The 24671-nt window shown below is 40.9% G+C and overlaps 1 protein-coding gene across 4 annotated transcripts in view; it reads left to right on the top strand.

Annotated features, from left to right (window-relative positions):
* LOC146812892 (alpha-2-macroglobulin-like protein 1) overlaps nucleotides 1-24671 on the top strand; it is a 262454-nt gene that overhangs the window by 190197 nt on the left and 47586 nt on the right. For all 4 annotated transcript variants that reach the window (XR_014966934.1, XR_014966933.1, XM_085619961.1 and 1 more), the window contains 3 exons: nucleotides 2121-2181; nucleotides 3790-3935; nucleotides 4621-4770. Coding sequence is in view for 2 of the 4 variants with exons in the window: in XM_085619961.1 (XP_085476087.1) it covers nucleotides 2121-2181; nucleotides 3790-3935; nucleotides 4621-4770 (357 nt within the window). In the remaining 2 variants the exon portion in view is untranslated. The remainder of the gene's footprint in view (nucleotides 1-2120; nucleotides 2182-3789; nucleotides 3936-4620; nucleotides 4771-24671) is intronic.

The following is a 24671-nucleotide window of genomic DNA, read 5'->3' as shown; positions in this document are numbered from 1 at the left end:
CATGCGGGTGTTGTAGGAAGAGAGCAGCCGACAAGCAAAGCAGACCTGGGAACTGAATAGATGGGACGTTCTAAAAACCGCCCTATCCAATAAAGATATGAAGGAATTCTGGTCTATAGTCAGCACAGGCAGTAGTAAAGGACAGCCAACAATAAAACCAAACATAGCAGCAGAAGTATGGAAAGTACACTTTCAGGCTTTACATATGACGAAGGAAGCATTCGGCTGCAATGAGGACATACCCACAATCCCGCCAAGGGCCAATCATGAAGAAGCCCCCGAGATTACCTTACTAGAAGTTTCGAATGCAATAAACAAACTTCCCTCTGGCAAAGCACCGGGATTGGACAAGCTACCAGGGGATCTCTTCTGGGCAGAACCAAAAATATGGGGACCCTACCTATGGGTTTTATTTAATGCTATCATGAAAGGTATGCCGATCCTGGAAACCTGGGCAGGGGCAGAAATCATCCCAGTTTTTAAAAAGGGCTCACCACTTCTGCCTGAAAACTATAGACCGATCAGTTTGATCGATGTCATGCAAAAACTGTTTGCACGAATACTTCTTGGTCGGCTCCAGGGGCGGATGGAAGAACATGAAACATTGAGCCCTTACCAAGCCAGATTCAGAAAGAACAGTTCCACCAATGACCAAATATATAGACTACAACTTTTATTTTGGAAAGCGGTGAGAATAGACGATGGGCCTATAGTAGTGATTTATAAGGAGCAAGTCAAGGGCACGACTACGTATGGAGCTGAATTATGGGGTCACTGTTGTCCAAGTGATTTGAGCAAAGTAGAGAATAGTTTTATGAGGCATATATTGGGTCTCCCTTCCAGTACCCCCCTAATCCCTCTACGGCTGGATTCAGGAATTAGACCTGTTGGGGATGAGATCGGTCTCAGCCCCCTAACTTTTTGGCGTAAATTGTGGGTGACCCCGGAACTGACAGTTTATCGGTCAGAACTGAAAGAGCTATTGAGGTTCCAGGGTGTATAAAAAATCCCTTGGTTTGCATACGTAAAGGATGAATGCAGTAGGCTCGGAAAACCAAGTCTCTGGAGTAACCCAGAGGAAGCGTGTCCTGCAACCTCACGCTCAGAATTGGTAAAAACGTATAGAATGAATACATTTGAAGCCATCAAAGGGAGCTCGGCTCTAGGACACTTGACAGCCGAATTCCTGTCAATCAAAGGTGAGTACGAAATAGATCCCGTCCTGGACAATATCCAAACACTCCTGGCAAGGAAACTGTCTGCCCAGTTTAGATTTGGTACCCTGCCGCTCTGTGCCTTCCTCTGCAAGTGGTCAAAAACTGCCTTGCAAAGGTGCCCTGCCTGCAATTGTAAGGAAGAGTCAGAGATCCATGTTTTCTTTTTTTGTCCTGGCTGCAAACCAGCCAGGCGGCGCTGGCTTATCCAGATGTGCAGGAATTTAGGGTTCGAGCAATGTGAGGAAGTATTTAGAGTCCTAAAGTTTGGCACTCGCAAGCCCATTGTCCTTGCTGTGTACAGATTTTTAACTTCTATGTGGCGCATGCGCTGGACCTTTTAAAACCTGTTATCTCAGTCCTAAATGTACATACTGTTTTCATTTGCTAAAAGTTTTACTTACATTTTTTATCTTTTTAACGTCTCAAATCCTAAACCTGCTGAAGAAATAAGTTTTTATTCTGCGAACTGTAAGTGTAAACATTTTATCTTTGAGGTGCCCTTTTTTCTAAGGGAAAAGATTCTTGATAGTTGGTTGGGAACGGGTTTGAGACACAATTTGCGTGGAACCACCACTTTATGACCTCGGCATTGTTTTTTTAACGCTGTTAAACTAAAAAACACCAGTGTAGCCACCAATGATTGGTCTCATTTTACATGCTTTTATGTGCAAGAACTTTCTTTGCATGCACTTTTATGGTCCTAGCTGACCGAAATAAAGTTTTTGGGAATGAAAATAAGCATTTTTTAGAACTTTGCAGGCCACATTATAAAATAGCCAACCTACCGTCAGTTTGCAGTCATGTATGGGCGGGGCATTTCACTCTGTGGTGCATACGTCACTTGGTGTCCCTTGAGCCTGCAGAAGGTCCTCACCTTTTAACACATCCTTATGTCTTCCTCAGGTCGCAGCTAAAGGAACGATCGCTCACCATGGGCAGAAGAGGAGGGAGGTCAGCAAAACAAGTAGGTTTAAAACAGAAGCGTGGCTGTCATAGTGCAGCAGGTGCAGTGGTGCCAGGTCCCGAGATCCTAAAGGGCCCATTTCACCCAAATTGCAGCTGTTATTTATTACCACTCTGGGAAATAAGGGGCCTGTTTTCCGTGACACCTTTGCTACCGCGCTGCACTGAACCCCCTTTTGCCATCTTCAATTCCACACCCATCTTATGATAGGGTCACTGACCCCACCTTTACTGGAACAGTGTCTTCGTGCTGTCACTATTAGGTTTCCTAAATTGAATTTAACTCCATACTTTTTTTGTACAAGCTTCTGAAAACAGGAAATGACGTAGCAGTGCAAGATGGGAGGCCGTTGTGCATGAGTTAGGGCCACAGGGTATTCGCAGTAGGGCAGGAAGTGACGGAACAGAGTTTGGGGGTGAATGCAGTATTCACTGGTGTTGAGTAACTGTTGTGGCCGGGGGATCGAAAGGAAAGAAGCCAGGGGTGAGAAGCAGAGGTTTATGCTGGTGAGCGGGGGATATGCATGGGAGGTAGGAGCCTATCCCCTGTGCAGTAGCAGTGACACAGTGAGTCTATACTGTGTTGTGCTGCACAGAGTAGTTTTTGTTCACCAAGTGTTCCCTTCTAATACAGAGAGCATAGCTTAAATTAGATAAGCCGTATATATTGTATCAAACCTATCTATTACAATGCTTGGGCCATGAATTATAGTTAAGACTTCGGGATTTCCGTTTTTACAGATTTTTACAGGTAAATGCAAACAGAAAACAATGTGTTTCCTGTCTGTATATATTTTTAAAAGCGGAAAATACTGAAAATTGTGGTTCTTGTGAGAGACTCTCCATGCTGTCTTTAATCAATTCCAGGCAACAGCTGAGCAGATAGACAGCATGGAGAGGATTTCCTTAAATAAAAGGCACATGTTCGCATATATTTGTAGTTTAATGCTAATATGTACCTGTGAGTGCAGTCTATTGTTAAACGTGGTTTCTTACTTTGCTCACACGTGACAGGCATCCATGTATGAGTACACATCCAAGAATAAAATAAACACTGAAATATACCAATTTACAGCTCCATTTATTATCTAAACACAAAATAAACTTAAATATCAATAAGATGTGCAAAAAATAAATATGGATAAATATAGATGGAAATGTTAAAAAAACAACCCGAATCAATACCAATAAGATAAATACAATAAAGCCAGGAGCCCTAATTGTATAGATTTGGGAAGCTACATACAGAACACATAGGCAGAGATAAGTAAAGGTATATCTACACTCAGATCAAGCACTAGTCACCTCTCCAGCACCACAGCAGGCCAGTAATTGGCATGCATATCAGCATTTCACCCATCCCTCTCCATACGTGGGTAATTGGTTGAAACACAACAGGGAATTGGCCCTGTTTGAGTTAAAAGTGAATGTAAAATGCACTTTACGCTCAGTTGCCAAGAAGGACTGGCCATTGATCAGCTGTGCCCATGTGAATTATCCCTCGAGTTGTAGTTGGTGGAGGTCAAATGCAGAAAACAGAATGATTATCCACCTTATAAGGGCAGTGGGTGGATTTTCCTGAAATCTCTGTGCTTTGTGCTCCTCCCAGACTTGGCAGGTTCCTTCTCCCTCCCGATGCCCATCAGTGCCGACCTAGCCCCCTTTGCCACCCTCCTGGTCTACGCCGCACTGGCCGAGAAGAAAATGGCTGCTGAGAGCACCACACTCACTATCGACAAATGTTTTAAGAATGTGGTAGGTTTATAGAAGTATAATCCTGTATAATAAGTAGAACGCCAACCCTCAGAAAAGTATTCCACGTTCTGTCTGACTCTTTCAGGTCATCTTCTTTACTCTATCTTCTTTCTTTTGCTCATAATTTCTTTATTTCTTACGCGCTTCCATTCCTCTGCCATCAATTAGTTTCTTCTTTTCATTGTGTTTTCTTCTCTTTCCTCTTTGCCTTTCTTCCTTTGTTTAATTCTTTCTTCCTTTTAATTTTGCACCAACTCTTTCCCGCTTTCTATTTATGTTTACTTCATGTTTCTCAAACTACTTCTTTTCTTGCTCCCTCTTTCTATTTAATCTCTTTGCTCAGTCTCAATCCAAAAGCTCTCGTTTCTTACTTTTCATCCTTCACTCTCCACTTTTCTTTTTCTGTCTCATTTCTGTTAACTTTGACTTATTTCTCTAGCTTCTCCCTAACTACCGCTTGTCACTGATTCTACTTTCCATCCACATGTTCGACCGATTTCTCTTTTTCGTTCTGAATCACCTGCAATATTTCTCATATCAAAGCCCGTCAAATTATTCAACCTTTTAAGGTCTTGCTGCTGAGGTCAAAGACACCAGCCCTGATAGCAAGCTCTATATCGAACAAAATGTAAGATTCTCAGTTCCTTGGTGACCCTTGCCTCCCGCTCCTTTTTTTTTTTCCCAGGTTACCCTGGACTTCTCTGAGGAGGAGACCCTTCCTGGATCAGAGGTCACCATGCACCTTCAGGCATCCCCAGGGTCCCTGTGCTCCATCCGTGCGGTGGACAAGAGCGTCCTGCCCCTAAAACCAGAGGCTGAGGTTTCTAGCAGCAGTGTAAGTAACACAGGCATGGACGTCAAGTCACCAAAATGCCAGGGGTAGCGGAAGTGACATTGCACGCCATTTGACCTTTACTTTGACTCACACACACATGCTTGCGCATACTAACACATTCACGCACTCTCGCACACATAAACACACTTTCACCCACAAGCATGCATACAACATACATTTAACCGCGTTTTTTATTTACCTTAGCTTTCAGATATTCCAGCTAATGTACTCCATTTGTTTCACACTAAGAGTGAATAATATTATTCACTATTTGTATAATATAAAAAAAATTGACAGAAACCAGGCAAGTGGAGCTCCAACAAGCGTCCATTAGGAAGAGCTGCCCCTGTGTTCCAGGCACTGATTTTGCCACCACTGAGGCCAGGGGTTGCAAAAGCAGTGCCAGGGGTAGCAACGGGCAAGCCAGGGGTTGCAGCTGCAACCCCTGGCGACCCCTAAATGACGTCCATGATCACAGGTGTCTCTTTAAAGGTAATCTGTGTATGTATAAAAGGTGGACCATAAAGTCTTCTTTTGTGTGCCTCGCCAGCGCTTTCTTTTACCCACTGGTCTTGGGCACCCAAGTTAGTTCACACTATGGCCATCGTTGCACCAGCCCTAAAATTGGGATTCAGATGAAAATGTTATCATTTGCATCCAAATTAGAAATTCTGAGGTTAAATCTTTACCTCGAGTTTGCCCACAGACCTCTCTTGCCTGTTAAAAGCAGGCAGAATATATCAGGGGAATCTTTGGGGGAATATTCACAGACACTTCAAAAATTGATGCTCACACACCAAGTGCACTTGTACATTTTCCATTCTGCATGGAAAGACTTGTAATGGTGTGGTGATGCTGCACCTGGTAATGATTGTACCCTTCAGTATTGATAATTCAAGATGCAGTATTGTCTTTTTGATTTTCCTTTGTAATTCACAATAATTGCCGACATACAGTGTTAAAGAACTGTTCAAGTCACATTGAACTTCTGTTCCTTTTTCTGCAGAGAATAATTTAAATCTAAAAGGCAAGGCCTCATCCCCTTACGTCATGTTGATATCCAAAACCTATGGATCCCTATCGCTACCCCAGACCTCACGATCAAGCCTCATGCTGACATCACTCATTGCTAAACCGATGGACATATTTCTAATCCAATGAACTCTAAATTCGCAATCTTAGCCACAGGGCAGGGTTGACTTACTCATCTTTTTTATATCATTATAGTAAAACTGCTAATGATTAGGCAGCATCATCTGGAGATATTCTTAGGGCTTCTCAACAACAATGCAACTCTTACACTGGTCAGGCACGACAATCCCCAACCATCATCTCCAAAGCTCACCTGTTCTTGCCCCACCTGACCCTAGCCTTGCAGTGAGGCAAATTTAGTGAAGAACAGAAGAAGGGAGGTTAGGATGAGCCTCTTCCTGCTGCACAGCCCTCCAATACCGGTGCTGCTGCATGTGTGTCACGCGACCTTTGACGCAGTAGTCCATGATATTTGCAGTGCAGGTGCATCGCCAGCTGATGAACGAGGGCCACACTGCATATGACCACAGCCCCAAAAGATGAAGGCGAGATCATGACCATCCGAGGCCATCTTGGGAAGACAAAATGACACAGGGGCATGCTATAAAGTGCACACTATTTTACCTTAATTCCTCCCGCTGTATAAATCAAATGTGTAACTGGCCTTCACCCCATCCACTTACCACATATTCACTCTCAAAGATCACAGCTCTCACTCTCTTCCCCAGCCTCCTGGTCCCCAATCCAGCGTCATGTCCAGTTTCTCTCATTTTGATCCTACTGTCCTTATTCTTAAATAAAGGACCCTGAAGCCACCCTTTTCACCTAAGCGCAGGGCTCACTTTCGTGTCTTCTGACTTTAACAACTTTGACCTCCAACTTTAAAGTGACTCAAAAGCCCAACAGATGACCATTCTGGCATCCAGAAACCCACAAGTCCCTCCTCAAAGATGTTTTTCTTGCCTCCTCCAAAAAAGTGTTTCAACTATTCAAGGTGAATTTCCGTGCCTAAAAAGACACGTGTACTCCTTACTGGCTACAAAAACGAGCACCCCTCCCATATTTAACTTATGTAACTCCATGTTTACTTCTTTTCGCTTCCTACATATGACTGTGGGCTTGCATGCACCCATCCATTCTCACCGCCGCAACCGCATACTCCAACGCAGTCGTGTGTCCATCTTTACAGGTCCCCATCTACCCATTGATGAAGCCAAAGCCCTTAGTTTTGCTTTAGGGTCTTCTTACCCATGTGAACAAATAACTAGTAATGAAGTGCAGTCTGTGTCCCAACTATTAGTGTGGGGAGATATCACCCACACTATTTTAATACTATCTAACTAAAGAGCCTCCATTTCCTCCTAACTTCATCCCAGTTATGGTGTGCATTGCATATCGTAAGAAATGTAATTCAGGTGTTTACTGGTCGTACAGGATGTGGGTTAGCCACAAGGCCTGACGTTCAGCCAGTATTCATGGGGTGGGGGGTAATGGGTCCGGGGCCTTAGCAGACCTTTAGTAATAGAGCTGATCGGGTGGGGTTTACTCGTTCTTGACAATGGAACACCCTTTCCCCATTCTTGTTACAGAACTTTATCAATGAGCGAGTAAGAAGAAACACTTTTTCCTTTGGAGTCAATTCCAATTTATTCATAAGAAAGGAAGAGCATTTTATAGCCAACACGTGTTTCGCCCCCTTACATCGGCCATCTGGCCTGGGGCTTCCTCAGGGCATTGTAAAATAGGCTGCTGGGTTAGGAGAAGCGTTCGGTCCTTTCCCAAGTGACCACGTACGGCAGAATGTTAATACGGTGTGCAGAGCTGCGGTATTCCTGCTACGATCCCTCGGATGGACAATGTAAGGGGGCGAAACACGTGTTGGCTATAAAATGCTCTTCCTTTCTGACGTTCAGCCAGACCTGAGGTAATCAATCATTGGCAAAATTAATGGCTCTGAGCTTGCTTATTACAGACAAGAATGATTGGATTTGCCAGTGTTTGTTTAGAATGAGTGAACTCTGATATCGGGACTGAGTTGGAAACGACAAAGAGCTTTCTTTTTCTGTGTGCTCAAGTTTCATACAGGAAATTTCAAGCATGAATAACTGCAGTGTATTTAAAAGTTGACTGTCTACAAAGCATGTCTTCTGCGCTAACATGCTAACTAACATGTAACATTTAAAGATGTATAATATTTATGTAGGCTTGATAGCGCCAAGAGCTAAAAATAGGGGACGGATGAAATAACGTAGTACTACAGACCTGAATTTAAAAAAATCTTCTGTGGTTTGCTTTTTTTTTTGTAATTTTTTTTTATTGAGAATTTAAACAACAATAAGATAAATAACATTATTATAAATAGCTATAAATGCATGTATTTGAGACAAACATATGTAATTAAATCATTTTTTAATTTTATATATAAAAAAGAAAAAGAAGATAGGATGGAGGAACCAGGAAGAAAATGTATAAATAGAAAAAAGGAAGAAATAGAAAAGAAGAGAAAATTAGTGAATTATGAGACTGATGAGTGCAATGAAAGAAAATAAGTACAGGGTAGCTAGCATAACTCAGATCTAATCTTCTGATTAAAGTAAAAATGCACACATGTGAATACAGGTAGCTTATAAAATGCTTTCCAACTTGAAAGTATAATTTTAAAAGCAATTACAATAAAAAGATCAAGCAATAGGGGTTTGGCAGATAAATGATCAAAATTAGGTGATAAAGATCTGAATAAAACCTTCTGCAGTCTAAGTGGTACATTACATTGAAATATCTTTCCACATTTAGACCAAACTGAAATCCAAAAACATTTAACATGAGAACAGTTGTATAACATGAAATTTAAAAAAACGTACATTTAGAACATGACCAGGATAAAGGGGAAGCAGATGAGTCAAATTTGTTGACAGATTTTTGAATTATAACAGATCTATCATGAATAAAAAAAAAGGAACTGTGTAATACAAGCAGCTTTAGAGGTAGTGAATAATCTAAGACAAATTGTGTCCCAGAATTGGGTAGAAAACAAGAGAGATAGATGGGCTTCCCACCTCAGTTCCAGAGACTTTTAATTCTAATGGAGATAGAGGACATTAGTGTTTTGTACATAAGGCTAACTTTGGAAAAAGTGTCCTGAACAACCAAATCTAAAGATGTAACAGGAAGAGGTGCTCGAGAGTCAGGTTGCATTTAGTTGTTGGAACAGAAATTATGAAGAGAAGAGGAAATCATCTTATATTTCATCGAGAAGGAGTCAGGTAATTTATAATGTAATCATAAAAATTCAAAAGATGCAATAGAATTACCTTTCACAAATTTGTGTACAAGTATAATAGCCTTCTTCTTCCAATGTTTAAAGTAAAAAGATCTGTTAAGCAACTGAAGAAGTTTATTGTACCAAATAGAGGAATATAAAAAGCACTGTTGGAAATTAAGGTTAGCAAAACATATTTTATGAAGTAAATGGTGTGAACATTTTAAAATGGGATTTTTAGAGATAAAAGTATAATCTAACATATAAACAACATATTTGAAAGAAAAGGTGTTCAGTAAAGAACACTCTAAGGTAATCCATCTTGTAATGGGTTGATCTCGAAAACCATTATTCAAAACATAAAACTGTCGTAACAAAAAAGCAGAATGGTAAAGTTTAAAATCTGGGAATTGTACACCCCCTTTACACTTTGGACATTTAAGTTCAGAGCAGCCAAAATGTGGGTGTTTGTTATTGCATAGAAATTTGCTTGAAATCGTAGTTAGGGATTTTAAAGGGTAACATAGAAATGGTATAAAGGACTTGTGGTACAATCATCATTTCAATGATATTGAGTCTCCCCCACCATATTAAATGCAATAGAGGCCAAGTTAAAAGTAATGATTGTGATCTGGATTATAACGTCAGGAAATTGTGATTTAGTGTGTCCGATGTGGAGGGAGAAAAGCCAAATGCCAAGATATTTAATTTTTGAGGGACATCAAAAGCAAAGTTTGTATTGGCAAACATATATTGATATCAAAGAGAATTCAATGGTAAAATTTCAGTTTTAATAAAATTAAGTTTATAATCAGAGACACTAGACTATAATGACATCTCTTGTTGGAAAGTATCCAAGGAGGTCAAAGAATTGGACATATAAATTAGAATGTTGTCTGCGTAGGCAGATATTCAACCTCTAGGGAACCCTGTTTAAAGCCAGAGATAAGTTTATTGCATCAAATCCTTTCTAGGAGTAGAGGACTACTAACAAAGTGGAAAGGGGACATTCTTGCCTAGCACCTCTGTGTAAATGACAGTAAGGAGAAAAGCATCTGTTAACAAAAGCATTAGCACAAGCCTTTTGAAGAGTAGTAACCAAAAATTGTCAATGAATGCGGTCAAAATCTTTTTCAGCATCCAGAGATAAGGCCGCAAGAGGAGTATCAGTCTTCCCTGCCAGACTAAGAATATTGAAAAACATTCTGGAATTGTCTGCAGCAAGTCTGCCCTTAATAAGGCCAGATTGGGCAGGTTTACCAAGAAGAGGTACAACAGTTTCTAAGTGTGATGCTAAAATCTTGGCAAACATCTTACAATCATAGTTGATCAGGGAAATAGACCTATAATGTTTACATAATTTTGGGTCTTTATTTAGTATGGGGATGAAGTCTATCAGTGATTCCACAAAGGAGCAACTAGTCTTGAAATCAGGGAGAAAGGAGTTAAATAGTTCTTATAGTTTGTGAACAAAAAATGAGGATAGGGAGGGCATAGGTTCAATAGAGTACCTGTTAGGACCAGGTGTCTTAGCACATTTCAGAGATGGAATTGCTTCCAAAACTTCTTGAGGTGTAATGTAAGGCGCTAACTCAGCAAATGTGCGAGAAAGGGATGTAATCAAGGAAGCCTATCAAAGAAGTGTATATTGTTAGCAGAAGGGGTGGTATCTTCTGAATATTGGGTTTATAAAAAGATTGAAAAGTGGTAAAAATATCAGAGTTGAAGATCAATGTGGAAATATTAAGTTAATTAATAATGAGGCCAACAGTCCTATCCGCTGTCTTAATTTTTAAATAGTTAGCCAGAATTTTGCCTGCTTTAGTTTTACCTCCATCAAACTTGAATTTGACTTTAAATGTAATATTACAGGCATCTACAGTAGCAAGTTTGTTAAGAATAGACTTAGCTTTAATCAAATCATGCAACACAGAGGAAGATTTAGAGGTAAAGTAGTTATGCTTAAGCATCTTAATGTGTTGGGTCAATAGAAGATATTGGCATTTAAACTTTTTTCCTCCTGGCAAAGTAAGCAATGTCGAAAGCACGAAAGGAAACCTTAAAAGCACCCCAATTATTGAAAAGGGAAGTGTCATTAGATCTGATAATTTACAAAAATTCTTGTATAAAAGTAGTAGCTTCAGTTACAAATAGTTTTTCAGACAATAAAATGTTATTGACTCTCCCTTTACCAGTTTTAAATTCAATGTACGTAAAATCTAAAGAGGACGGTACTGGTGCATAATCAGATATCAAAATGGTCCTATTTCAGAGGATTGTATTGATGGAAGCATGGATTTAGTGACTAAAATATAATAAATTGCTGATATGGTATGAAGTACAAAAATAAAGGGCGGTACATAACGGCTGATTGGAATACCTCTTTATATTTGTCTGGTTTACATTTACATTTAGACTTTCTATCTTTGAAAGAATCCAACCATTGGTTAAAATCACCTGCCATAATAATATTGGAGTTACAAATATTTGCAAGTTGTACCTTAATAGTGCCCCAAAAATCACGGTCAGATTTAACTGGAAGGAACAAAGGGAGAGCGAGGAAATAGAGAGGAACGTCCTTTTCCACAAATAAATAACCAATCAACAAAAGGGACGGACCCTGCAAGGGAATACACAGACACTGCAACACTGTTCCAGGTAAAACCGGGAAAAAACATTAGGTTTTAAAAAGAACCCTCACTCACCAACCTAGTTGGTGGCATGCTTTATCATCGGGTTCCCACCTGGGCTGCTGAATGCAACCCAGGTGTGCTTCGACGCCTGATTACAGCAGAGTGGGTGGTTAGTGTGAAGGGAGTGAAAAATGAATTGCAAGTAAAATTGCCTCTAGTATCCTCCGGCAAGATAGAACAATCTTATTCTTGAGGTCCCAGGACAAGGTTAAAAACGCAAGGTGGATATCGCAAATACTAATTTGATCTTTAATATCCAGGTGGTGGTGTACAGGTTTCAGCCTTACAATTCAACTTAAAAAGGCTTTCTTCAGGACCAAACAGTGCAGTGGGGCCAAATCCAAACCCTCGTGCAATATTAGCACACACACTAAGGTGTGCTGTGAGTGCAGGGATAATACCGTACTTACAGTTCACACTGGCATGTTAAAATGTATGCATAGCTATTTTGCATCGATCCCGGCGGGGGGCTGACACCTGTAGTTACACATTCGTCAAGGTAGTCTGTCCATATTGGAACCTGTTCTGGTCCAGCACAGGATCCTGGGCCATAAACATTGAACAGAGAGACATGTTTGTGAAAAATAATAGCAGTGACCAGTACCTATCAACCATCAGTATTACATTCAGTGGATGTAACCTGTATTCATAGAGTTTTACGGCAAAGAATAGCAACACTACCCCTGCAATTAATAGCAGGACAAAATAAATGCTGACAAACCTATTGATGTTTCAGTTTAAATGATTCAACAACATTACAATGAGTTTCTTGAAAAAATGCAATTTGGGTAAGAAGCTTAGCGAATGTCGGACAATTCATGTCTGTTCCACCAGTGCAAGATCTGAAATTCAATGTTAACTTCTGGTGTACCCCAAGACTCTGTGTTAAGCCCTCTGCTATTTAATATCTATGTCAGGTCTTTGGCAGACATAGTGAAAAGTTGGGGTCTGAATATTTTTTCATACATATATGACACACAAACTATATTCTCTTTGTCATCTGTCCAGAATCATGGGCCCTCTGACCTTAATCTAGGCCTGATTCGAGTAGCCACCTGGATAAATGCTAACTCTCTAAGGATGAATGGTGATAATATGGAGGTCATGATCCTGAGTAAACATATCCAGCTTTGGTGCCCTCAACACTCCCTCACACAGCTCTTCCTACTCCGTCTTCCAAGGTTAAGAAGCTTGGTTTTGTTCTTGATGACAAATTTACAAGGAAACCTCAGGTGTGCTGAAATGGGTGAAGAAGATCATCTAGATGATCTCCCAATCCATCCACAGGACCGTGATTCAGTCCTCAGGTATATCTAGACTGGATTATGGTAATCTCTTCTACTTGGGAATAGACCAGGCATCCATGAGGCACCTGCAGATGGTCCAGCATTCATTTGCCAGACTGCTGTACCAACTTCCCAACCATGCCTCAGTTTCACATCTCTTTCTTGAACTGCACTAAGGCTCTTTGCTATATGTTTAAGGCCAAAGCTAGAGCAGGGCCATACTACATTCAAGATCTAGTAACATCTTACATTCCATCTCGTACCCTGAGGGCCTCCAAAATGGCTCTCTGCACTGTACCGAAATTCCATCTGCCCTGGATGGGAGGACATTCTTTTGCATTGCTTGATCTGAAATTGTGGAATTACTGTCCCAAATCCCTCAGGGGCAGTACTTCTCTTCTTGCGTTCCACCAAGATTTGAAGACATGGCTATTCTAAGTAGATAGTTCTTCTGTTTCATCAAGCTAGGTGTCAGGAAAACCCTTAAGGGTAACTGTGTGCTTTACAAAACTATAAATAAATAAAAATAAATGAGAAAGTACCTTTTGTCACTTTACCGGGTGCCCAAGACCAATATTCCATGAAACAACATTTAACATATTGGATCAATGAGAAAAAGAATACCGGAACATGGGTGACAAGCTGCATAAAAGAGAAGGGAGACAAAATAACATCATTTAGTAAAAACAACATGGGATAATTATAGGGCAGAAAAAAGAAATAGAATATCATATAAGCACTCATAGAGTCTATATAGGGAAAAAGAAGGAAAACATTGGACCGGGAATGTATAAATGAAAGCAGAAGAATAAACAGATCAAGGATAAGTAACAGATCTCAAAGGCGAATTACTGAGAAGAGGTACCAGATGTGTTGGCACAAAAACAAGAACGGCAGAGATCAGGTAAAATAAAGTATCTATAAACAGCCATTATGCATAAAAGTAGAAAAAAAAGACAAACAGATGAAACCAATTGTATGTGAGTCTCCTAAGTTTTCTGAACAGTAGTGTGCACAAAATGAGATGTAATCTTCTGGAAAAACATTTTTAATTTAACTAGGTTATCAGAGGATTTAGAAGTGCCTTCATAAATTATCTTGCATAAGCAAGTGTGGAGAATACCATAGCGGAAATTCAACTGTCTCATTTGAGTTCTCAAAACAAGAAATTCCTTCTGTCTCGCATCGGTCTCATTGGAAATGTCTTGAGGTAGGAATATATTAGAACAACAAACAAGATGCCATTTATCCTTGGCAGCTTTCAGGACGCATGGAAAATCCATAAATTCAAGAAAAGACATAGTTATTCCTCTAGGTTTAGAAGAATGAGGACTAAGTCGGCCCAGGCAATGTGCATGCTGTAAATTGAGAGGAGGAGCAGCTGGAAGGTCAAGTAGCTCTGGAAGAAAGTTTTCCAGAAAGTCAAGAAGATTAGAATCCTCGAGTACTTCTGGGAGAACATAGAAGTGTAGATTATTACAATGACTTCTGTTCACCAAGTCTTCTCTTTGGTGTTAAGTTTCTGGATCTCTCGATCAAGCAAAGGTGGCCATAGCTTGAAGAGAGCTAACATATTGTTCCATTTCGACCATGTAAATCTACATAATAATACATCGATCCTCAATTTGTTGAAGTTTCAATTTGTGGTACACATAAAAGGTTGTCTGCCTTTCACCTCATCAACGATGGTATCAAGAGCTGGGTAGGAGAAGATATGTTGGGTGATGGAGGGTCTTTTTTCACCCTCTTACATTTTGTCCTAGAGGAGGTGGCTTTAGCATCAGCAAGTATGTCGCTGGCCATCTTGACATGGTGAGCAGCATGATGAGGAATCCTCTGAAAGGATTTTTCTCTGCCCATACAGTAAGTAAAACTCATGCAGAGCTTGAAGGCAAGATGCTAGGGAAATGAACACAAAGACTAACAACCAAAAGTGAATTTCCCACTTTAACATAGTAAATAAATGAAAAAGAGATTCACAGCCTCAAAGGACAAGCAGAGCAGTCTATAATAGTGACAAAAGGAGGCTCCCAGAGCTCCAAATCATCCTGAAAAGGTGTCTTGTGAGGTAAAAAATTTGAAGGTGGACCCAACGGGGATTTACATAGTTAAATTGCAGAAAGACACATAACAGTATCTAATGACAGAGTCTTCAGAGCCCCTGAGCACCCAAAGCAGGCATTTAGTAAAGAGAATGCATGCAAAATAGATGCAGGCAGCACGTTGAGAAGATGGCGGCCGCTCACATCTTACCAGAATTCACCGCCACACCACCACAGCATGCAGCAGACTCAGAGGGAGGCAACCAGAAAATTTTTAAAATGAGGAGATCAAATAATGCTGGTGAGTATGTCTGAAGCACATCTTGTCTGTCATGCTGGAACCAGATGCTTTTACAAAGAAAGCTCCTCTGGAGCTCACAGGATCGCCGCCATCTTGCACGACGCAGAATCACACTCCTTCTGTGGTATAGATAATAACAAAACATAACTTCTAAGATGACTGCATATGAGCAGACGTGACAACTTAAACAAACTGGCATTGTGTGAGGAAGTGGTAGGTCTTTGTGCTGAGAACTGCTAAAGAGGCACTTCTCCTGCTCCAACAAACTCCCCCACCTCAAAAAAAGACAGTTTTTCCTGAACTTGATGACTAGGAGCAGTGTTTAATTTGTAAGAGAATAAGTGCTGGGGCCCCAGGCTTGGCCTTGAAACTCACCACTGGTACTATTGTATGTCAGTTTCCCAAATACTAAGACTGTGTAGTGTTAATTCCACCTCATGCATATTTAATCCTCCACCAGCAGACTCTTCCTGCCCCTTTGTCTCACTCTTCCACGTCCCTACTCTCTTCTTTTGTCACGTTTTCCATCTTCCTTTTTCTTTCCCCTTTGTAAGTTTTTCACTCTCTTGCTCTGGGTCAAAGTCTGTCGAGAAAAAATAAGTGCAGGGGGTCCAAAAATAAGTGACGCTGGGCCCCACCAGCAACCAGCAGTGCAAATTTAACACTAAATAGGAGAGAGAAGGAAGGCCTGATTAAATAGTCAATCAATTTCAATTTGCACTAGTCAGAACATTCACAAGAAATTGCTCCCTGTGAGGGTATATACAATATCATACCAATATCTGTCACGTAGTTTTTTATTGGAATATATTTGTTTTACATTTAAGCTTCAAGATCTGACTCACTTCAAACACCTCCTGTTTCCACACCTTCCTGTTTCTTTCAGTGTCCCAGCTAATGTGTGCCCCTAGCTCACTGTGCCACTGGACTCAAGCTTTACTCACGGTGCAGGTCTGAGTAGGCCAGAACTTGTCTTGGGTTGCTTTTATCCTATCTGGAGGGGAGCTGCCCTTCCAATCTGAGCTGGGCTGTTGCTATTTGAGCAGGACCAAGACTGATTTGCATAAGATTGGTCTCTCACTAGTGTGGTACAGTGGGCAAAAAACAATGGACTAACTGTAATGTGGCCGCGAGCAACCACAGGTGGCTGAAATTCATTTAAGCATTTCTTTTAACTCTGTGTTCCAGCAGATGCCATATGTGTGACAGGTATGCCCTGAGGTGGTTTCCATGCCCACTGTGCCACAAAACTCAAACTATGCCTCACTGATGAGGCCAAAGTTAGCCATCCCTTTTCTGTGGTTGATTGAATTCCTATCTACAAGGGGCCAGACTCAGCAATTCAGGATGGACTGTTCCTATTGGAGCTGATCAAGAAGAATTGGTATATGGCTAGGCCTTGTTTAGAGTAACATAGGGGATGCAAAATAATAGACTAGAATGTGGTCTCAAGTGAAAGCCCGCACTTCGGGCAGGGACTATCTGTTTGCACCGGCCTTGCTGGTAGATGCACACCCTGGCATCTCAGTTACACAGGAACAGGGGCCATTGGACACTCTGAAGGTGGCTGGGGTCGCCACACTAGGTGACCTATACCCAAGTGGGAAATGTATAACACTAGGAGCCCTAACAGCCAAAACACCATACACAGCTATGTTAGGATTTGTGTATACAAGACTGCGTGCAGCAATTCAGACGATAAATCCGGAGTATCCAGATGAGCTGATGGTTCTACACGTGCTCAGGTGCTGCTGTCCATGGAAGGCAGGAAGGGCCTGATAACTACATATTACCATGCCTCTCTCGTTGAGAACCCAATAGCCACATTGTTGTGTTTCGATTTAGATACCCGTATATAGGTTTCCCTGAATCATGTCCTTATATAGGCACAATTCACATTGCCCTTATATAGGCATAGAATCCCAGTCCTTATTTAGGCATTAGCCATGATAACCAAATACAGGCATGGTCACCTACATCCGTCCATCCCACGTCACAATGAGTTCTTAGAAACCAGACCCTTAAGCCGAACGGGACTATCCCTAGCTAGAATTATTGATTTCTCCAAGAACTCATCTATTGTGCATGAACTACTATTCCTTAGGGGTTCATCCATGACGTCTTCCTCTGCCCAACTTTACGTCAATGCTAGCATTCCTAAGCACCTTCCAGGTATAAATATGCCTTCCCTTACCATGGCAAACCATGTCACGACTCAGCACGACTTGACCGCACGGTTCGCCACGGCAAGTTCGGAAGAGACCATATCCCGGCCTGACGCACTGACCAGAAGCTGTCATCCCTGCTCGCAGAGAATCCAGCTTCCAGTGTTCTGATTCCCTTCGCGGGGTGATAGAGTTTGAGACCTGGATAGAGATTCCCACCTCGCTCATTCTAAAGGTATGGAGCCAACTAGAACCTAGAGGGACTCTTGGCATACTAAACTTAGTATATACCATACTATAGAAAACAGCACCTACTTTTACCTCACACTACACTTAGGTTAGGTACACCGGGGTAGGACTATTTTAGAAGCATCAGACGAGTATTCACTTCTTAGCCTGTGTTATTTATATATGTATTTATGATTATATGTCATAGCTAAAAGACAATGCTCTTTCAGTATTATTTCTTCTTACTGCTTATGCTGTGCATATTATATCTTGCTTACTGTCTAATGATTGCTACAGCTCATATCTCTTACACGTAAAACAACACTGTTCAATAAACCCTTTTATTGAAACACCTGTCTATCTATTTCTGTGTAACTCTGGAGAAACTAAGCATGCATGATTGACTGAGTGAAACTGTTATCTATTGTTTCCACGAGTCTGAGACGCGTTCCTATTCTAAGGGAAACAAAATTGTCATGTTTATGCGGTTGTCAGAAACGAATCGCTTCTTGGTCATTCGAGAAGTTTCTAGTGACACCTGAGTTAGCTGGCACATACAAGTAATTAAGTTTAATGTACTCAATAGGAGCATACTGACCTTAGTCCTATGCAAAAACTATAGTGTATATTATTCCAATGCACAGGGCCTATAAGGGAAATAGGAACTACACTACATGACGCCCAATGGTTTGGTAAGGCACTAATTTAACGCTAGATACTGAAGTAACTCAGTCGTGCTTTTCTCAGAGACCCCTACTCATAATACTCCATAAGACATCTGCAGTGGGTAGGGATAATATCCGCCAGAAGCTGAGTAGGACGAGAATCCTATGTATTAGCTGTTTTGTTTGTTCAACGTTGAAGGATACAGTGTTACAAAATATTGTGCACCTTATCTTTGTTCCCTTGAAACTTGTTCTACATTTTTCATTAAACAAAAATTTCTGATAGAGAGGCTCCCGCTGACCAAGTCGTAGCAGCTCTTAATACTACATATATAAATGAAACTGATGAGGGTGTTATAAACATCCATCCAAATTTAAGGAGAGCCATCACTCTAAAACGTATAAAACATGGCCTGACACCAAGAGGTGGTAGAGCAGTTTTTGTGATAGAGGCACATGAATCTTTTCAGACAGAGGTATTCTATTCATGGATAGTATTCCCAGAATCAAATCCAGTAACAAAAATGTTTCACTTCTTCAAAGAAGATGAACCACCTGAGGAATACATTCCCTTCGAGGATGTTGAAATTCCACTCACATACCAGGAGCATCAGCTCTGGTTTAAAGGCGCCCTAAAACATTACAATCACATTACCAGGCTTGGTCCACTAGGTAGACCAGGAGCAACATGGCCGATTTTAGCCGGCTACACACCTCATCCGGACATTGAAGCAATGCCAGACGATGAATTGCTCACTCAACTCAAAGAGTTGATAAAAACTTACAGACAGTTAGTACAATATGTCATCCAGACTTTAACAGTCCAACCACCAATAACCATTCCAAATCAAACCCCTCATCAGGGGAATACATAAAAAATTACTCCACAGACTTTACACGCAGTCATGGGTAAAATGCCCACAAAACGTGAACAAATTGCATTCTAGATAGCTCAAAGAATTACTCAAATCGAAGCAGTATTTCCTAATACTAGCCCTTATGAGAAACACAGAATCCTAACAATCTGTCACCCAATGGGGATCACACCACATCTAGAAGACTGCACCCCTTAGGGCACAGTCTTTGCTGTCATCTATACTAAAACACATGGTGTTCCATCTATTGCGGTAATACCTGAGGTCCTGAAACAAATTCAAAATGAATACGGGGCAGAGCCTGCTCTGAACTTAGGTATGAAATTACTGAAAAACTTCGACCAGGTCTTAACAATAATATTATCAAATAAGGAGAGGCAGCATCAGTGGCGATCCGCCAGAAATTAAGGGAATTTGATGTAACAGAACAATAGAAAAATCCTATGAAGAATTAGGGAGAGACAGTTTGGGTGGAAAACCAGTTAAACCACAACTGTCTGAGGGTCCTGAAAAAGACTCAATTAAACACAATCCTACATCTTCTAAAAAGAAGTGGTAAAACAAAATACAACATTCAAAAGAGAAACGATCTCAATCCAGAGGTAGGTCTTCTCAAAAGGAGCACTCTGACAGGAGGTACAACCTCAGAAATAGGGATAATTTGTAAAAACCTGACAGGTATCAAGATACTGATATACGTTCCTCTCGTACCTTTCAGACATCTTCACACATATCCAAAAGAAGAGGACGGTCAGATCACAAAGAAGAACGTGTGAAGTCCAGAGACGATCAACACGTTCAGAAAAACAAACCAAAACCTCAATTCACCAAGAAAAAGGTAGCAGGTCTGAAGATCAGACATGCCGAAAATCCTAAGGACACAACTCAAGAATGGAGAATGGGCTCAGGCAATGCTGGACAGTGCAGCAGAAGTAACAATAGCTATCCAGAACCTGAAGGAACTTCTGGAGACAGTGGACTTGAATGAATACATAACAGTTGAAACTGTAGACACCAGGGCTAGTTCTCCACAAACGTTATATGAAATAACACTCCGGCTGGAGGGAGACATACCAAGAAAAGTGAAAGCACTCTTTTGGGAAAAGCTTTCAAGAGGTTATGATATACTTCTAGCAGAAAAAGACTGGCCACCAGAATTCGTCTGGGAGTGCCCACATGGCGAAGACATCATTATGCCAGCCTTCTCCAAGCATGTACCTATACATTTAAAATATACTTATGCCAGGAAATGGGCAGTAGCCCAGGCCCCAGCATTATACAAAAATCATGTAGGATGGGATGAGGACTCACCTCACCATACCATCCAATTAAAATGGCAACCTACTGCACAAAGGCAGTACCCAATTAAGCAAGAAGCTAAAAAACAGGTCAGGGAGATCTTAGATCAACTTGAATACCAAGGGGTGATTGAAACAGGCACCTCGGCAATGAACAATCCTTTGTTTATTGTTTCCAAACCAGACAACCCATATCATCTAGTTTTGGATTACAGACACCTGAACACTTGTTTTAAAACTTTTGCAGTGCAAAATGCACACTGTACAGCATTAATGAATAACATTCTGCGTAAAAAATATAAAACCACATTGGATATTTCAAATGGTTTCTTTTGTCAAAACATAGCACCTGAAAGTAAATACTTGACAGCTTTCTCAATAATGGGGTCCCAACATCACTTCTGTCGACTCCCACAAGGGTTCAAGAACAGCCCAGGGTTATTCTCTGCAAGAGTAACAGAGTTACTGCAAATTTATGATGACAAGGCATTGTCATATGTCGATGATATCTATCTGACAGACAATGACCTGGATAGGCACTTGAACAGGGTGAGCACCATTTTACTGGGCATCGCCTCTGAGGGCTACAAATTCAACTTTAAAAAATCTAGAATTGCCCATCTCAATGTCCTTTTCCTAGGATATGAACTTTCAAGTGAAGGCAAAAGCCTGGCAGGTAACTTTTTAGGAAAATGTGCGCTGCTCCAACTTCCAAAAACACTGAAAAATTTACAGTCGATTCTAGGTTTCCTGAATTTTGGAAAAACATACATTCTAAATTATGCAGAAAGGGTTAAACCTCTCTACAAACTAATCAAACCTGATTTCAAAATCAAAGATTGGACACAGGAACACACAGAAATCCTGCATTCACTTCAAGCTGACATGTTAGCAACAAATCACTTACAAACACGCGTAAATACACGCAATTTAGTGATCCGAATAATTTCGGGTCAATGCGGATTCACCTACTTAACTTTTAATGAAGGTGAAAAAGTACCAATTGCATACAAATCACATTTGTATACACAAGCGGAAATGCGCTTAACTTTAACAGAAAAAATTCTGACAGCAGTTCAAACCGCTGTAGCAAAAGAAAGAGCTCTAGCTCAGGGGAAACGCATTATTGTCGTGACTCCGGTACCAGCCTTAGAGGCAGTTACAAAAGCGAGCATTCTGAATGCAAAAGCTTTACATCCAAGATGGATACAATTGGTTAATTCTCTTGCTGCAACAGATGTTGAATATGTTTTTAATCCTTATTTAAAAACACAAGCATTCCTGCAATACGAACACGAATGTCCTCTGCCTATTGAGATTCTCCCTCTTGACCAGTATGAATTCATAATTTATACCGACGGATCAGCACAACCTGCAACAGAAAGTAAGCAAGCTTACAGTGCAGCCTGCGCGATCGTTAAAGGTCGTATGCGCAATGGTAAATTCTGACCGATGGTTACTAAAACATAATCTCTAGGAGATTGTACAGCTCAGCGAGCTGAACTACAAGCATTCAAATTGGCACTTGAAAATACGGATCGCGAATTCCCCACACTTATAGTGTGCGATTCTTTTTACTATGTACAATCATACAATAAATATTTACAGAATTGGATTCAAAATGGTTTCAAAGATGCAAAAGGTGGCACAATCAAGCATAAAATGCTTTGGGAACAATTAGTTCAGATGCGAAACAGACCACAAAACACTCATGTGATACACACGCTGAGTCATCAACGTGATGGCGTTCACGTTGCAGGGTATTCATTGGCTGACGAAGCCGCAAAGGGGGCTGTGCAAACAGCTTCCGTAGCTGCGATCACTCGTTCAAAAACTAAAATAGACAGTGAGATATTGTTGGCTGTCAATGCTTCAAGCAAAGGCAGTGGTGATGCGTTACCTAAAAAGTTTCCACTCAAATACCCATATATAATTGATGTGAACAACGTTCAGTTTGCTAGAATCCCTGGAGTGGGGGATAGGGTAATTTCAAACATGGAACATAGAGCAGCTTTTATTTAAGAAGCACATCTGGGGGAGGGTCTGTCACATCAGGGGATCTCTAAAACAATTTTGACATTAAAATAGAAGTACTGGTGGACTGGAATGAATGCACTTATTCATAACTTCATCAATACCTGCTTAGACTGCAATAGAGATCGCAGTGCAGAATGCCTCCAGAGATAAGGCTGCGAAGTAGCTTGCCCAGTACAGACACCATTGTTAAACAGTATTAGACTATCTACGTGCAGGCGTCCTCTTGGACGAATGCAATCCCACAAACTCTAAGTCAAGGTTCCTATGGATGTGGTCTCAGCGCTCGGCTGACGCTCTAACTGGTATAAAAGATTTGTGAGTCTTTATCGGCACATATGCAATTGGCACTCTACACTCTTACCAGGGCCCTGCATTTAGCTCTAGGGCTTACAAAGAAGCCATGGCCAGTTTGGTTGTTGCATTGCGGTACTCCTCTCCATTCCATCCTGAGGAAAATTTGGTTCTGGAAAGGAAAAAGCGGTCTATAACAGCTAGGGTATTAGGTTCGTGTGATGGGTGGGTCAAACATCTTTATTGGGTCCAACGCTCATTAACAATTTGCCAAGAAGTTCTCTAGGGGGGGTCACTCCATATGAGGTCCTATTTGGGACAAGAATGTGGGTTCCTGATCTCGAATGTAAAGGCACAGTGGTGGAAAATAAACCATTTGATATCAAAGATCGTTTGGCTGTTTTACAGGACTTAAATGAACTAAGATCGAAACAAAGCAATGTGTTCCTGAAGCCAACCACCAATGGGGATAATCCAGCCGTCCCAGCAAGGCCTGTCTGAATTCCAAAGCTTGGAGATCTAGTCAGAGAAAAGATTGCGGACAAGAAGGAATTTGGGCCTCCTTACGGACAACCAGTAACTGTCCTAGCAATCCACAGATCAAGAACAGTACTTCTGCCGCCCCTTGCTGGTAAAAAGGAGAAAAGATTTGTGTCCATCGACCTCATCAAACCACACTATGTGGCCGATACTAAGCAGTAGGCCATGTGGACTCCGACCAAGTAGCAGACGCACTCCTCTAGCTACTATCCAAAAGGTTCAAACTGAAAGACTCATCACCATTGAGAATCCAACAGTAAGAAATGAAGGACTAAGCAACAATGCTATGGAACTCATTCCTCTTGAAACTCAAAAACCAGTCTACACCAACGTAGCAAGTGATCCACTGGTTCCAGCGATTTCAACGAATCCTGATGCAATTTCAACCATTGACAGAACTGCTTCCGGCTATTTTATTAACTTTGATACATTTTCTGAGGAGCCCAGCGAACCTGAAACGACGCCAGCGAAAATAACTTTCAAAGAACAAGCACAAGACTTCTTTCATCACATGAAAAAGACTTATCTGGTTTCACCATGGATTGAACTATGGATTATTTCTGGAATATTTTTCTTTCTACTTTGGCTATCTTTAGTAATAACTCTGAGCATGTTGATAGACGGAAGATATATTCATTTGGACACAGGAAGTAAAAATGTGAACTTACTTTTGAAACCACACCAATCATCGCATCGTGAAGCAAGAGACTTGTCAGCAGTGAACATCACAGCCGTTCCTATACAAGATCGTATAGTTTGTGACAAAATGGATTATGATATATTCGGTCCGTCGGAACGTTTGAAAATTCCACACTTATTCAAAATATCATTAAGTGACTTTATTACCTCCAGTACCTATTCTGATGATTGGGACTTTGAGACTGTTAATAACATGATGTCTGATCTAGAAAGATCTGCTGCTTTCTCTAACCATGAATACTTAGAGGGTTCAACAGACTATGAACAGCTTTTTTGTTACAACCACTATGGTCATCATTTCTTGCATAAATCTGCAACACCTAGAACTGTATTTATGTATAACCAATGGAAACATTGTCCTACACCACCAAGGGGTAGCTCAAAAATGTTTGAAATGAAGTTTCCATATTTTTCAGGGTACAATACATCCAATCCAGAAACGTTTTACTTTAAAAATGTGAACAAAACAGGAACAAAAATATGTTAACAA

Source organism: Triturus cristatus, chromosome 7 (assembly GCF_964204655.1).
Source record: "Triturus cristatus chromosome 7, aTriCri1.1, whole genome shotgun sequence".
Lineage (NCBI taxonomy): Eukaryota > Metazoa > Chordata > Amphibia > Caudata > Salamandridae > Triturus > Triturus cristatus.
The sequence above is the reverse complement of the archived record's forward strand: the minus strand, read 5'-3'. Positions and strand labels throughout refer to the sequence as shown.